Source organism: Lactuca saligna, chromosome 4, assembly GCF_052625555.1.
Source record: "Lactuca saligna cultivar CGN05327 chromosome 4, ASM5262555v1, whole genome shotgun sequence".
In the NCBI taxonomy this organism is placed as follows: Eukaryota; Viridiplantae; Streptophyta; class Magnoliopsida; order Asterales; family Asteraceae; genus Lactuca; species Lactuca saligna.
This window is the reverse complement of record NC_136420.1, coordinates 269,906,394-269,922,697: the sequence shown is the minus strand read 5'-3', so window position 1 is coordinate 269,922,697 and position 16,304 is coordinate 269,906,394. Positions and strand designations below refer to the sequence as shown.

General features: G+C 30.8%; 2 protein-coding genes across 2 annotated transcripts; one reads left to right on the top strand and one right to left on the bottom strand.

Annotated features, from left to right (window-relative positions):
• Window positions 1–465: 465 nt before the first annotated feature.
• On the bottom strand, window positions 466–3,681 carry LOC145043604 (NEP1-interacting protein-like 1). Its single transcript, XM_078992308.1, has 5 exons — window positions 3,388–3,681; window positions 2,582–2,760; window positions 2,151–2,234; window positions 1,661–1,828; window positions 466–756 (listed from the first exon to the last, which is right to left on the bottom strand). Exons 1-5 carry the CDS (start codon window positions 3,551–3,553, stop codon window positions 634–636), a joined length of 720 nt encoding a protein of 239 aa, XP_078848434.1. The 5' UTR covers window positions 3,554–3,681; the 3' UTR covers window positions 466–633.
• An 11,036-nt stretch (window positions 3,682–14,717) lies between these two features.
• LOC145040656 (uncharacterized) lies at window positions 14,718–15,143 on the top strand. Its single transcript, XM_078988563.1, has one exon. It carries the CDS (start codon window positions 14,718–14,720, stop codon window positions 15,141–15,143), a length of 426 nt encoding a protein of 141 aa, XP_078844689.1.
• The last annotated feature ends 1,161 nt before the right edge of the window (window positions 15,144–16,304 follow it).

Below are 16,304 nucleotides of genomic sequence, written 5' to 3'. Positions count from 1 at the left end.
TTGGGCAAGGTGATTGAGATTTTGAAATAGTTTAATAACGATCTAAATGAACTAAGGGTTGAATATGTTATGCTGCTATAATAGTTCAAGATTTTATGAAGATTGGTAATGGATTTGAAATACAAGATTGACTTCAAGTAAAAGATTTGAAGGTTTGCAAGGGTTGTTGCATTTGGTGTTGATGTTGCATAGCAATGTTAATTTGCAAGTGCTTTGCAATGGTGTTGCAAGTATTGGTGTAGATGTTTGTTCTATGTGATACTGATACCACTCATTGGGCACAACAACCTTCTTTCGGGTATTTTCAGTTATTCTTGATGATTAGGATAAGAAAATTTATGTCTTTTACATGGTCGCAAGATTGATAATGAGTTTTTTCCAATCTTTTTTGGTGTAACAAAAAGCTTACAATTATTTGTGTCCCATAGTCCAAAACAAGAAAGTACCAAACAAAAGAGTGGGGAATGTTGAAACTATAATTTTATACATAAAACCTCAACTATATCATGATACATATACAAAACAGATCATACAAAAAGTTAGGGTCTAACCCAAGAAATAAAGAAACTTCAGGGGTCAAACTGAAAAAAAAAATGGGAATTTACATGACTCAGAAAAGTATGAAAAAATAATTTAAATATCTCTTCTACATAATGGACAAGACCCATGTCTCACAAGCCATTTATCAATGCATGGTAGGTGGAACATATGATGACATTGTGGCAAACTTCTAACTGTTTCTCCAAGTTGAAAATCCTGTATAAATATCAAGTACCAAATCCCCAATTAGAATTTCATCAATATTCATAAATAATGATATGATTCATACATTTGTTTTATTTACTTAGATGACTAAGTTAATGTTTCTCTTTCGACTTAACATAAAGAATGACTTAATAACAAACACCCGAGAAATAAATTTTCCCATTAAGTCTAACTTTTTACTACTTTTCCCTCATTTTTTCCTTCCATCCCCCAAAGTATGCCATCATTTTTACATATATATATTTATAAATTATTAGCATTTTATCCTAATAAATATGAAAGAACTAGTTCAACTACCACCCAAGTTGCCTTACTTTAAAATGATGTCTATGAACAATGCATGTTTCAAGCAAGAACAAGGTAATTGCTAAAAGCTTAAGCATTCTTTCAGTCTATATTGAATTTGACACTTAATTAATTTAACAATATTAATCTCCACCTTCCTCCTAAAAGAAAATTACAACATTTAACTTGTTAAAAATGTTTTAACCACCATTCAAATGTCTAAAATACCTTGTCAAGATTTTTTCTTTTAAACTGTGTTAAAATTGTGAATTTATGATTAAAATTTACCAAAAAATGAAACATTGAATCTTTTGGAACAACCTAAAATAGAAAGTGTTGCATATTTTGGGAAAGATGGAGTACAATCATGCCTAATGAAGCCATAAACTACAAGGCTACATTTTGTTATGCATAACATGACATGACATCACATCATATGACATGATATGATATAACATGACAGTGTGTTATCAATTATTGCATTTAAACTACGACGATGACTAGTATCAATTGGGATAAAAATTGCACTTTTTTCAATCTCTCGTATATGCAAATGACGTAAATGCCCTCAACCTTAGCGCTAAAAGAAAATTAGGAATGATGATATTACCTGTAGGCACACAGAGCAAGAGACTCTCTCCCCCGAATTATCCACATCATTATCACTTGTAATTGCAATTTTGGGTATTTTTTCAAGAGAATATTCAGGCAACCCTTTAGAACCTCCAATGTCAAATATGCTATGAAGCTCATCAAATCCAGTTTCAATAGCTCCCATCTAAGTTCAACACAAAAATGGGTCATGAACATTGAACAATGAGAAAGCTTGTTTTATAAAAAGACAAAAATAGAAATATACTTTCATTTATTTATGTATAATAGCATCCTATTTCCATTTCTTTCCATTTTCCAATACAATTATTGCCATGAAAATTGCTTTGAATTGGATAGTATTGCTATAAATGAGCAGAATTCTCAAAGTAAAACGTTGTAATAGGGAGAAATAGAAGTAGAATACTATAATAACAAAAATTAATAGCATTGTGTTGCTATTTACAAGGAATAAATAAATTGAAATTATTAGATTTTGCAGAATTTACCTGACTTTGAACTGCACTTAACATGGCTGGACCAATACGTTCACGAACAAGCCTACCACTTAACAAGCTTACAATCACATCAATCTGTGACAATTTTTAGCAAAAATGGATTAGCATTTGTAAAACTAAATAAAACTCAAAGAATCATTTTCTTGAAAAATAGTGTTGCATTTCAAGAAAGTGAGAGAAAACAGCCAATTGATCAAGAAGTTGTAAAAAACAACACTTTTTAAGCACCCCTAAACTTGATTTTCGTAAAAATTCTCTTTCTTTCCCATGTATTGATGAAAAGTTTGAATCTTTGAAACAACTTTGTGATTCATTTCTTCAACATTGTTGATATCTTTGGAAGAAACAGAAGTTTCTACCAATGGAATTCGATAAAGATACCTCCATGGAACCAAAAAGGTTAGAAAAGTAAAATTGCTCACCAAGTATAGAAGACACCCAATCCCAGATTCATCTGATTTCCACAAAACAAGTGAAGATTCAAAGACTTCAATGGAAAAAACAGCACCCGAAATGGCTCCAACTGCAGCTCCCCTCACAAATCCACTCTCTGTTTCTTGGCCTATCAAAGCCCCAGTCATTGCCCCTAATAAAGTCCCAACTGCAAAGATATATCATATAATCATATTAGATTTTTATAAGAAGAAGATGATGAAGTTCCTTTGTTTATAAGAAAATAAAGTGGTCTTCATATGTTTACACTTTTTTCAAAACAAAAAGATTTCTTGAACCTTTATCAAGTTGATTATAAAAATGGTCTTTGCTGATATAACTCGTATCAAGTAAAATCGAAAAGAAAAGGAGGGAATTGACAGGATTTGGATAAGATTGATTAGCTTTTTATCCAAATATGTAAAAAAGTAAAGATGGCTGAAGCTTTTTTTTATATATATGTTGCTTTATCTTAATTTTGCTTCACGTTTTACATATACATCATCGTTCATCAATCTCTTAAGCAACAGCAACCATAAACATGCTAGTTGAATGAAATTTTGATAATAAGAGATGAAATCAAAAGGGAACCTACAAGGGTATAACCCCCTAACCCTAACATAACAAATTGAGAAGCAAATTCGGATGAATTTGGGAATTTAGATAGAAAAACAAGAAATCCCTTTTCCTATTACGGAAAACCCACATGAAAAAACTTATAAATATCAACAACAGAAATCCAATTTCGACAAATTAAGATATAAAATTGGGATAAACAAGAGAAAGGGACACAAACCTAATGCGAAGAAGAAGGTGAAAATTGCAGAGAAGACATTCCCAATAATCACAGGAACTGCAGGGGTGAAGAAATCTTTGACTCTGAGAAACGAATTGGCGAATGAAAAAGAAGAAATGTTCGAAGATAAAGGCGAAGAATGAGAAGGGTATGAGTAGAAGGCCATTATTAACAAATTGTACACAAGATTTCTTGAAAAATGTGTTTGATGTTTAAATAGAAGACGCGGAAAGGAAAAGATCGATACTTCGTCGTTAAGAGAGAAAGAAACCTAATGGAAACAACCAGCCAACAAGCATTTATAGCTTTGCGACTTTCTTGTGGATCATCAACAACGAGAAATTTTAGTAATCTCGGACAGGTTAATTCTTTTTGGATATCGAGACTCTTTATGGACACCAAGTTGAATTATTTTAAAAGATATCTTTTGATATTGTATTTGCTGTTTTATGAAAAATTTAAAACTTACTATATATAGAAAGGATGTAAAAAGAGAGATTGGAGAAATATCTCTTATGTAGAACATTTTATTTCAAACTTATATAAAATAATTAGAACAAAATCGCATGCATTACGATTTTAAAAAACCATTTGTTTAATATACTTGTTTATGTTTTTTATTAAATGTTTTATGAGGTTTTTACTTTTATTTTGTTCTACAAAACTACAAATAACATGTTAAAGTATTAATTTTTCTTAACATAGACAATTTTTTGTTGGTTCCTAAACTATTTAGTGTTTTTTGTTCCTATTTACTTTTGCTTGGTAAAAGTTGGTTTGAGACAAAAAAAAAATTTGTAAGACAGAATGGTACGTTTTGGTCACATATTTTTGAATATAAAAAAAGAAAAAACATTATAAATGGTTCCTGTGTTTTCCCAGATTCTGAAGTTTAGTCCCCATGGTTTAAAAATCTCATAAACGATCCATGTGCTTTCAAAACTTTTGACGATTGGTCCTTATTGCTAACTCCGTTAAGTTATACCCGTTAACTGAAGGGCATTTTTGTCATTTCACAACCACAGGGACCATTTATGATGTTTTCTTATATTAAAAAAAAAAAATTAAATATAATCCCTTCTCTTCTCCCCCCCCCCTCTCTCTCTCTATATATATATATATATATATATATATATATATATATATATATATATATATATATATATATCTCTCTCTCTCTCTCTCTCTCTCTATATATATATATATATATATATATATATATATATATATATATATATATATATATATCAAAGTTCATCTCTCCCCCCCCTCTCTCTTTCTCTCTCTCTCTCTCTCTCTCTCTCTCTGAGATCTTCACCCACCTTCACCATGAACACACATAAATATAAAAACATATATACACCTTATCTAGATCAAAGTTCATATATATTGGGCTCTTGACTCATCTTCACCATCGGATGGGTTTTTTTTTTCTTTAGACACACACATAGACATATATCTACAGACCTAAGTCGATTTTTTTTGGATGAAACAGACATGTTTGTTCTTCAGGCACATGAACAAATACACATGCTGTACAAAACAAACAAAAATCTTCAAAACCAAGATGTTCGATTTCAATTATAAAATTGTCAAATCCAAAAATCAAATGTAAACCTTACATACTTTGTTTCAACGCTCAAAGGTTGAAATTGTAAATCATTTAATTAAACTGTAAATCAATTTTCCTTTATAGTGGGGTTTCGTAGATGTGAAGATATACACCTGGAAGGAAGGATAAACAAAGAGAATGAGAAAGGATAAAGGTTCTTGATAGTTAGAGCAGATGCTTGAAGGGAATCTGAACGCCAGATTTGTGTTTGCCTCATAGAGATGGCGACCTTCTTGGTGTTGTAGATCTTGCAAGTATACGGCATCTTTCAGATGATGTTGAGGATTATATCGGGTAGAATTGTGAGAGAGAGAGACATAGTAGGAATGGCGATGGTTGATGGTCTTAAAATTGTAGTGGCGATGGTGGTGCTTCGTCACTGGTATGTGAGGGTATGGCTGACAGGAGAATGAGGATGTGGTTGTTTAGGGATCTAGGTTGTTCCACTATTCGATCATCATCCGTGGGCGGCAGCGATTGTTGGATAAAAAGTGTGATTGATCATCATCTTTAGCCACACTTATCCACGACGTAGCAAATCAGGATGGAGTTTTCCCCTTTGGTTGCACGGGTGAATGGAAGTAGAGTAGATCGGAGGTGATAAGATGAAAAGTAGGTGAGAGGCAGAGTAGAGGTGAAGAGGCTGTAGACGGTGTTTAATGTCAACGGAGAGAGAGAGAGAGAGAGAGAGAGAGAGAGAGAGAGAGATAGAGAGAGGGAGAGAAGAGAAGGGATTATATTTAATTCTTATATTTTTTTTTTTTGAAAAAAATATAAGAAAACATCATAAATGGTCCCTGTGGTTGTGAAATGACAAAAATGCCCTTCAGTTAACGGACATAACTTAACGGAGTTAGCAATAAGGACCAATCGTCAAAAGTTTTGAAAGCACAGGGACCATTTATGAGATTTTTAAACCACGGGGACTAAACTTCAGAATCTGGAAAAACACAGGGACCATTTATGATGTTTTTTCATAAAAAAATTAAAAATAAATGAAAAATAAATATTTATTAGTATTTCATAACTTCTTATTTGAAAAAAATAAAAAATAAAAATCATTGTGTTTAATATGTAATATATTAATATCATTTCACATATATATATATATATATATATATATATATATATATATATATATATATATATATATATATATATATATATATATATATATATATATATATAAACTTAGGGAATAGTAAAGTTTCATATTTTTAGATTTTGATAGCTATCACTTTGTAAATTTTATATTTTTGTCCTCTTTTTATATATTAATGCACAAAAATTTATGTAATAGTAAAGTTTTATTCTTTTGGTTTTTGGCCACACCATTTTGTAAAGGTTACACTTTTGGTCCTTTTTTTTGTACTTTTCAATCCTAATTTAAATGAATGTTTATTAAAAATTACATTTTTAACTCAATGCTTATTATACTTTGAAATGTGTGGTTCTTTTTGGTTTTTTTGTTTGTATTGCGTATTGAATTTGTAGTAGATTTTTTTTACCGTTTGTTTTTTATTCTATAATTTTAAAGACCCTTATGTTTTGATTTGTTTAAAAAAATGTACACCCAATGCAAAGCCCGGATTTTCTATTAGTTTTAACAAAAATAATGGGCATGATATATTTTTATAATTAATATTTTATACATATAATATTAAAATATTACACAATAAAAAATGATTTTTTTAATTATTTTTTATTTTCTATTTTTAAATAAAAATAATGAAAAGATTATATAAATATTTTTTCTTCATTTTTTTCGATCTTGTTTAATCATATATTTGTTTTAATTTTTTGGGGTCTAAAATGTGACCAAAACACATCTTCATATCTCACAAAATCTTATTGTCACACATAAACTCTACCCATGTAAACCTTGTTATATTTACGTTTTATATTCTAAATGTAATTATAAATAACTTTGTATCTTTACATATTGTTAATCTGTTTGTAATTCATAATTTTGACTTAAAATAAATAAAAACTAATAAGACCCACTTTGTGTATTTACTTCCTTCAAAAGAAAAGTTTACTTCCTTTATAACATTCACATGTTACATGACATAACCATTCAAACCCGTTGTTCTACTTTATGTTACAAGATAAGTGAGGATGGCTTTGTCAAGAATATTAGTGGGTGTTGAGTCATGTATTTTAAAAAGGATTATAAATATCAACTAGATATTAAAATATTTTATATTCCTTAAAAAGACTTAAAACAGGTGGAGCAGCGCTATCATTGAAATCCCTTGTATCTTCACTAAATATCATAGCTTGTTCAACACTAGTCAATCTGTGGGTGTCGAGTTCGTACCATAATAAAATGGAGTGGTTAAATGAATTTTCGTACATGCATTGGCGCTTTGATGTTTTGGTGATGTGTTTTTAACTTTTTTATGGACTCGGTTTCATTTAAAAGTAAATGTATCGATAATGTTAGTTCTCTCCCGTAGCATCATCGGTGCAATTTGAGACTTAGGTGTTGTTTGTTTTTTTGAAACTAAAATGTTTACAGTCTGCGGATCATATCTGCAAGCATCTGCGGCAGAAGATATGGATCAAATGTATGCAGTCTGCAATAAGAACACTGTTTGTTTTTAGCGTCTTCGGATGTTGAAATAAATTGATTTTTCAAACTTAATTTCATATCATAAATAATAAAAAATGTATTTTCAGCCAAAAAAAAAGAAAAAATACACGGTAGCCCATGTTTTTTTTTTGTTTAGGTTAAAATGGGATCTAAAGACCTTTGAAGACAGTGGTCCATGTCTGCGCTAGGAAGATCTCACGCGGACGTTTTTTGATCTGCACACTTCCAAAAAAACAAACAATCTGCAAGGGCATATGTCTGCGCAGTGCAGACAAAAGTGATTGCGCAGATCTTCACAAAAAAAAAAAAACCCTTAGATATGATGTTTTTTTAAAAGTCTAAACTTATCGATATGGTGTTATCTATTCAAGATACATAGTTTTTGCCTAAACTTGACGATTATTAGAAGTGTCCGACTTTTAATTCAGGGATCTTCGTCTAGTTTTTCTCCCTTGATTCTTGTTGTACTTTATTTGTACTCGTGTCATTTTGTGGAGCTTTACACTTTTTTTTGCCAGTGAAGACTGGAAATGATGATTTCATATGTAGCTTGTCGAAGTCTCGATATTTAACATTATACCATATCACATAAAATAGATTACAAAACATTTGTTGAACTGTTCCTTTCATTCTTATTAAATATATTGATACCAAGCATTATTGAGTTTCATATATATCTCTCTCTCTCTCTCTCTCTCTCTTTCTCTCTCTCTCTCTCTGTTATATCGTAAGGTGAGAACTTGAGAACTTCTTAATTGATTCAATCAAGGTCCCAAATATGGAGCTCCGCAAGGTTCAATGTGACTTAGTAGACCACAAAACATGAAATCGGTTAAAAGGAAAGTTAGTCCTATCCCAAGAAGCATCTTAGGAATATGCTCAAACAATAAAATTATCATTAACTCACTATGAGTAAAAATGAAACTGTTGTAAAGATAATCAAAAGAGATATTAAGGTGTTATTTGTTTTTTTGAAGCGAAAATAGCTGGAGTTTGCAGATCATATCTGTAACCCTCTGCATTAAAAGAGGTAGACCAAACGAATGCAACCTGTAATAAGAAGTCTTTTTATTTTTTAACATCTACAGACTGCTACAATAAACTAAAATTAACTATACACTGGTTAAAAAATAAATCTAAATAAAAAATTATTTAGTTTAATCATATGCAAATCAGATATAAAGATTATTGTGATGATATGATTTTTAAAAATGTTTATATAAAATAATTAAATATAATATTTGCTAAATAATAATAAATAAAATTGTTAATTTAGCTAAAAACATATTCATTTTTGTTAAAATTTTGATTACGGTGATTATTTTTCCAGTAAACTTCAACAAATTTGGTAATTTTAATGATTAACTTTATAATTTATTAAATATAACACAAAAAATACTTATATGAAATCTACCAAACAATTTTGAAATTATTTGAAATTATGTAAAATATACTCTAATTGTTTACATATAACTTAAAGTGAGAAGTGGTTTGAAGAAGATGGTCTAGTGTTGCGTCACGCATCACACTCGTACTAGTTTTTAAGTTCGAAGTTTTTCGAAAAACAAACAGATACGAAAGACGAAGTATTGCGTGTGTGCTACGCGACACAGAAATAATTGGTTTTCTGAAAAAACAAATAACACCTAACCCTTTATGAGGAATAGATCTTTTATATTTATAAGGTTTGTAATTGTTGTTACAGGGATTAGTGGTGCCAGGTTCGTACGTAACAAGTAGTAAGATTCATTGTCGCATTGGCGGGTGCATGCTTCTTTTGGTAAAGCCAAACATATGTATCTAACATCATATTTTTATGGATAAATTAAAACTTAAATAAAACTTATTTGGTGAATGACATAATAATTGGTGCATGGTAAATTTGTTAATATTTCTAACTAGTTACAATTATATGTTAGTAAAATTTCTACTATAAATACCCCTCCATTGTAAAGAATGAGATACACCAAAAAGTTATAAAAGATATAATTTTCATATTCTCTCTAAATATTCTATCTTCTCAATTAAAGTTATTATCAAAGTTTAAGAGTTTGGTTTGGTTTAAAATTACATTAATTACGTTTAATTCATAACACGTTATCAGCATGAAAGCTCTAATCAAAGTTATTAAACAAGTGGAAATCACATCTATCTTAATCAATGTATGTATTACTTAGTAAAAACACTATTAATTATAAAAAACTCCATCATATTAAAATAATAATGATACTAATGAATTAATAAAACTTATACATTATAGACATTATGGACTACTAATAATTTTTATTTCTTATACTAACATTTACATTATGCAACTAACTTTTATTTATGCATACTAACATTTATATTAGGCAACTAACTTTTATTTATGTATACTAACATTTAAAATATATTTATTTCTGCATGTCAATGTTTATTTATGTTTTAGATACTCTTTATAATTTTATTTTAATATTTACTAATGTTTCTAATTAGTAAAATTATACAAAGTAAAGTTATGTATTCGTTAAAAATCTTATTAAATGATTTATAAAATACATATACATATATAAACAACAGAAATATATATGCAACAGTTATAAACATAAAAAACGACGGCTATATTTTTTTACCATAAATAAACATCTTTACCCTGCTTATTTTACCCACAACAGATATTTCTCTCTTCTATCAAACAAATCGAATTCAAGAAATCAAGCTTCAAGATGATTCATCCTTTTGTGATAATCATGACTATAATAGTCATGTTACTTTTCATCCCAATCCTTAACATCGAAGATAATATTTAATTTCATCTACTTTTAGGTTTGTATGCAATGCTAGCTTTACCGCTTCTTTTTTGTGTAATATTTATTGAAATAATTGGATTTTAATTTTAATTTTTATTTTGTTTAAAATTGATAGTTACATTAAGTCCAACATTGCAAAGCTCGAGTTTGCACCACTTGAAGTTAGTAGGAAAAACTATGTGCCAGGAATGATAGATGTAAAAATGCATCTTGAGTCCATGGGAATCTCAAATGCTATATATGAATTTAATAATTGCTTGGCACAAGACAAAGCAAAAAACACAAGTTTTCCTTCGAAAGCATATTGATGAAATGTTGAGATTTGAATATCTTGATGTTACTGATCCAAGTATTCTCTGGAATCTTTTGAAAGAAAGATTTGATCATTAAAAGGAAGTTATACTTCCAAACGCTAGAGATGAATGGAGAATGCTGAGGTTTCAAGACTTCAAGAAAGTAAATGAATACAACTCAACTTTGTTCGGAATATGTTCACAACTCAAATTGTGCACAAGAAGTTACTGATGAAGATATGTTGGAAAAAACTTACTCCACATTTCATGCAACAAACATTACATTGATAAAACAATATCGGATGCAAAAGCTCACAAGATATTCTAAACTGAATGCATGTCTGCTCGTTGGAGAGCAAAACAATGAAACCTTGATGAAAAACCATGAATATCGCCCAATGTGATCAATATAACTTCCTGAAGAAAATGCTACAAATATTGATGGTCGTCAAACAATACTCATGGATGAGGGCGTGGTCGTGGTTGAGGATGAGGCCGTGGCTATTTTAATCGAAACCAAAGCCATAATCAGGATCATAATTCTGGTCGTAGACAAGGTAATAATCATGGTCGTGGCCATAAAAGGAATACTTACCAATATTCATAAAGAAACAATTTCCACACATAAGATAAGTCCACAGTGGCAAGGCATGACACTCGGACATCACAAAAATATGATGGTTCATGTTATAGATGTGGTAGCACAGACCATTGGTCAAGGACCTGTCACACACATGCACATCTTTGTCAAATTTATCAAGATTCCATTAAAGGAAAAGGAAAAGAAGCAAACCTCATTGATAATGTTGAATTCACTCCGCTAAATGTTGTTGATTTCTACAATGACATGGAAGACATAAACTAAAAAAAATCTATTATTGTTCTAGTAAAACTATTTTTCCTTCATTTGTTTTTCATGTAATGTCTTTTCTACAATAAATGAACTTTTTTTTTTTTAATAATAGTTATGATTATGTTTATTCACTTATTATTCCTTTCATATGTGAAGTTTAATATGAGTCCAACTGGAGCACAACACTGAGAAAACATTGGAGATCTTTGTATAGCAGATAGTGGTAGTACACATACTATTCTGAAATCAAAGAAACATTTTTCAAAATTAGTACTAACAAAAACAGTTATACATACAATATCAGGTCTTGTAGACTTGATAGAGGGAACCGGGAAAGCACATTTTATATTACCAAATGGTACAAGCCTATGTATTGAAAATGCCTTATTTTCTCTAAATTCTAATAGAAAGTTATTAAGTTTCAATGACATATATTTCAAAGGATATGACAAAAAAACTGTGACCATTGAAAATAAGAAATATATGTATATTATAGAAAAAACCATGTGCTTGAAAAATTACCAACACTTGATTCTGGTATACATTATACATATATACGTATGATTGAATCAAATATGGTAATCAAAGGAAAACATTGTGATCATGGGACATTCAGTTTATGGCATGATAGGTTGGGCTGCCTAGGATTAACAATGATGTGAAGGATAATTGAGAATACACATGGTCATCCATTGAAGGACCAAAAGTTCCCTCAATCCAATTGCATAAACCCATGTACAACTTCTTCCCTTGGAAAGTTAATTATAAAACACTCTCCAATGAAAGTTGAAAAGGAATCACCTAGATTTCTAGAAAGAATTCAAGGTGATATATGTGGACCGATTCACCCTCCACCTGGACCATTTAGATACTTTATGGTCTTAATAGATGCATCCAACAAATGGTCTCATGTTTGCCTATTATTAACTCGTAATATGGCATTTGCAAAGTTTCTTGCCCAAATTATTAAATTAAGGGCACATTTCCCTGATTATACTATCAAAAGAGTGAGACTTGATAATGTTGGTGAATTTACATCACAAGCATTTAATGACTATTATATATCTGTAGGAATTGTTGTTTAGCATCCAGTTACTCATGTACACACACAAAATGGTTTAGCTGAATCACTGATTAAGCATCAGCTAATAGCTATACCATTGATAATGAGGACCAAACTTCATGTTTCTGTTTGGGGCCATGCAATCTTACATGATGGATCATTGATACACATGAGACCAAGTTCGTATTATGTATATTCTCCACTACACCTTGCTTTCGGTCAAGAGCCAAATATATCCCATTTGAGAATTTTTAGGTATGTAGTATATGTCCCTATTGCAGCACCTCAATGGACAAAAAAGGGTCCTCAAATAAGGTTGGGAATATATGTTGGTTATGAGTCAGTCTCTATTATAAGATATCTTGAACCATTAACAAGTGATGTTTTCACAGTATACCTAGCAGATTGTCAATTTGATGAGGTAAATTTCCCATTATTAGGTGGATAAAAGAAGATTCTGGAAAAGGATGTGTCATGGCATGATCCTTCTTTATCATATCTTGACCCTCGCACAAAGCAATCTGACATGGAAGTTCAAAAGATAATGTATTTCCAAGAAAAGGAAAATCAATTATCTGATGCATTTACTGACACAAAAAGGGTGACTAAATCATATATACCAGCTGTCAATGTTCCAGCTCGAATTGACATTCCACATGGACAATCTGATGATAAAGGCACTCAAGAGTCTAAAACACGCCTGAAGCAAGGAAGGCCATTTGGTTATAAGGATAAGAACCCACGAAAAAGAAGAGGAGTAGAAAATGCACTAGAGCATGTGGAAAATGTTCCTAGAGAAACACGAATTATTCAAATTCCCCCAGGAAAGGAGGATGATGCACAAAATTGTGGTCAGACAAATAGAATATGTGACCAAAATGAAATGGCAATATAGGTGCAATATTTTCTTATTCACTTGCATGTGATATTATGAATGATGATCCCGAACCACAATCTGTCATTGAATGTCAAAGAAAAAATGATTGGGCTACATGGAAGGAAGCTATGCAAGTTGAATTAAATTCTCTTAACAAGAGAAAGGTTTTTGGGAACATTATCCTCACACCTGAAGTTGTGAACCCATTAGGATATAGATGGATCTTCATAGAAAAAAGAAATGAGAAAGATGAAATTGTAAGATACAAGGCCAGGCTTGTTGCTCAAGGTTTCTCTCAAAGACCTGGAATTGATTATGAAGAAACTTATTCACCGGTAATGGATGCAACCACTTTCAAATATTTAATCAGCTTGGTAGTATCTAAAAATTTAGAGATGCGTCTTATGGATATTGTTACAACTTACTTATATGGATCACTTGATAGTGATATCTATATGAAAATCCCTGAAGGATTTAAAATGCCTGAAGTGTTAAGTGCCAAACCCAAGGAAATGTATTCTATAAAATTACAAAGATCTTTGTATGGTTTAAAGTAATCTGGGCGCATGTGGTACTTTCATTTAAGCGATTGTTTGACAAGTAAATGTTATAAAAATAACACTATTTGTTCATGTGTATTTATTTAGAAAATAACATCTGGATATGTGATCATAGCAGTCTATGTTGATGATCTGAATATCATTGGAACGAATAAAGAAATCCTTGAAGTGATTGAACTTTTAAAGAAAGAAGTTGAAATGAAAGATCTTGGAAAAACCAAATATTGTATTGGTTTACAGATTATGCCTAACGGAATACTTGTGCATCAATCAAATTACACAGAAAGAGTCTTGAAACGTTTTAATATGGACAATGCAAATCTTTTAATCACTCCAATGGTTGTTAGATCATTAAATATTGACAATGATCTATTTAGTCCATGTGAAGAAAATGAAGAAGTCCTTGGTTCAGAAGTACCATATCTAAATGCAATTGGAGCTCTAACGTATCTTACCAATTGTACTAGACCTAACATTTCTTTTGTTGTAAAATTGCTAGCAAGATTTAGTTCATCCCCAACAAAAAGACATTTGAATGGAATCAAACATATTTTTTGATACCTTTAAGGAACTAGTTATTTAGGGTTATTTTACCCTAACAATTCAAAACAAGGCTTGATTGGTTATGCAGATGCAAGTTATTTGTCCGATCCTCATAAAGCTAGATCTCAAATTAGATACGTATTCATGAATGGAGGTACTGCAATTTCTTGGCATTCTCAAAAGCAAACACTTGTTGCCACATCCTCAAATCATGTTGAAGTAACTGCACTAAATGAAGCTAGTATAGAATGTACATGGTTAAGATCAATGACACAACTAGTTTTAACTTCATGTGGACTTGAAAAGGATATATGTCCAACTTTAATTTATAAAGATAACTCAGCATGTGTCACTGAAATGAAAGAGGGATATATCAAGAGCGACATGACAAAACATATACCTCCAAAGTTTTTTGAGTACACTCAAGAGCTTATAAAGAACCATCAAGTTGAAATAAAATATGTTCAATCCATTAGCAATGTAGTGGGCCTTTTTACGAAGTCACTTCCTACTGCAATCGTCAGGAAACATGTTCATGGCATCGGAATGCAACATGTGCATAGAATATAATGTGTCAGATGTCTAAATAAGGGGGAGTCAACTATACACTACACTCTTTTCCCTTCGCTAAAGTTCTTTCCCATTGGGTTTTCTTTAGCAAGGTTTTTAATGAGGCAGTACATTAAAGTTGAACGCTAAAATGATGTCATCCAAGGGGGAGTGTTGTAAGTAATTGGTGCATGGTAAATTTGTCAACATTTCTAATTAGTGTTAGTAAAATTTGTAGTATAAATACCCCTCCATTGTAAAGAATGAGATACACCAAAAAGTTATAAGAGATATAACTTTCATATTCTCTCTAAATATTCTATCTTCTTAATTAAAGTTCTTATCCAAGTTTACTAGTTTTGTTTGGTTTAAAGTTACATTAATTACGCTTAACTCATAACGCACACACACCCAGACACACAGACACACAGACACACACACACACACACATATATATATATATATATAAGTATTAAATAAAAAGAGTCACTTTAAACTTAAAAGAGAAAATAATTAAGGAATGACTAAATTTGACATATTGGTGAAAGTTGAAAGATGAAATTGTAACATCCAATTCAGGTATGAATTAATGTTTTGCATGGTCAAAGATTTAATTTGGATTTTGGAAATGTTGTTTTCCCCTGGCATGGTGGATGGAATATCGCGACGTGGTATTGCCACATGTGTACGAATCAGTGTTTATTTAATGGTTGCGGTGAGGAGCCACATGGTGCATAAAACCCTATGTGTCGGGTCTTAAGCCCTATTTAAAAGATATGAGGATTAGGGTTTCCTCAACCCTCAACTTACATCACCCTTGTAGAATATAAACCAATCCCTAGTCTCCCTCATGGCCTTTTAAGCTCTTTTGTTATGCACCTTGAAGGAGTAGAGTTCATTCTTAGAAGCAAGGAAGCAAGGAACTAGTTGGATCTTGTGTTCTAATCGTGCTTTAGACTATTATAAGTCTTCAAGACTCAGAATTTTATGCTTAAAATGTGACATCCCCAAATTTATGGTCATTTTAAAAAATTTATTTATGCTTACTTTAAAACAAAGTATTTATTTTGTTGTAGAATTGGTCCAAAAAATATTATTTCAATGTAAGATAATATTAACATTAAACATTTCCGAAGAAAACATTCGATATTAATATTCTTTTAAAACTTGGAATGCCATAAC

What these genes read in the sequence shown, in the direction of transcription:
- LOC145043604 (XM_078992308.1), bottom strand. Translation starts at nt 3,553, where the DNA reads ATGGCCTTCTACTCATACCCTTCTCATTCTTCGCCTTTATCTTCGAAC. An exon ending in TTGGGTGTCTTCTATACTTG is followed by an intron (nt 2,235 to 2,581) that starts GTGAGCAATTTT and finishes AAATTGTCACAG; the next exon opens with ATTGATGTGATTGTAAGCTT. An exon ending in CTTGCTCTGTGTGCCTACAG is followed by an intron (nt 757 to 1,660) that starts GTAATATCATCA and finishes ATATTTATACAG; the next exon opens with GATTTTCAACTTGGAGAAAC.
- LOC145040656 (XM_078988563.1), top strand. Translation starts at nt 14,718, where the DNA reads ATGAATGGAGGTACTGCAATTTCTTGGCATTCTCAAAAGCAAACACTT.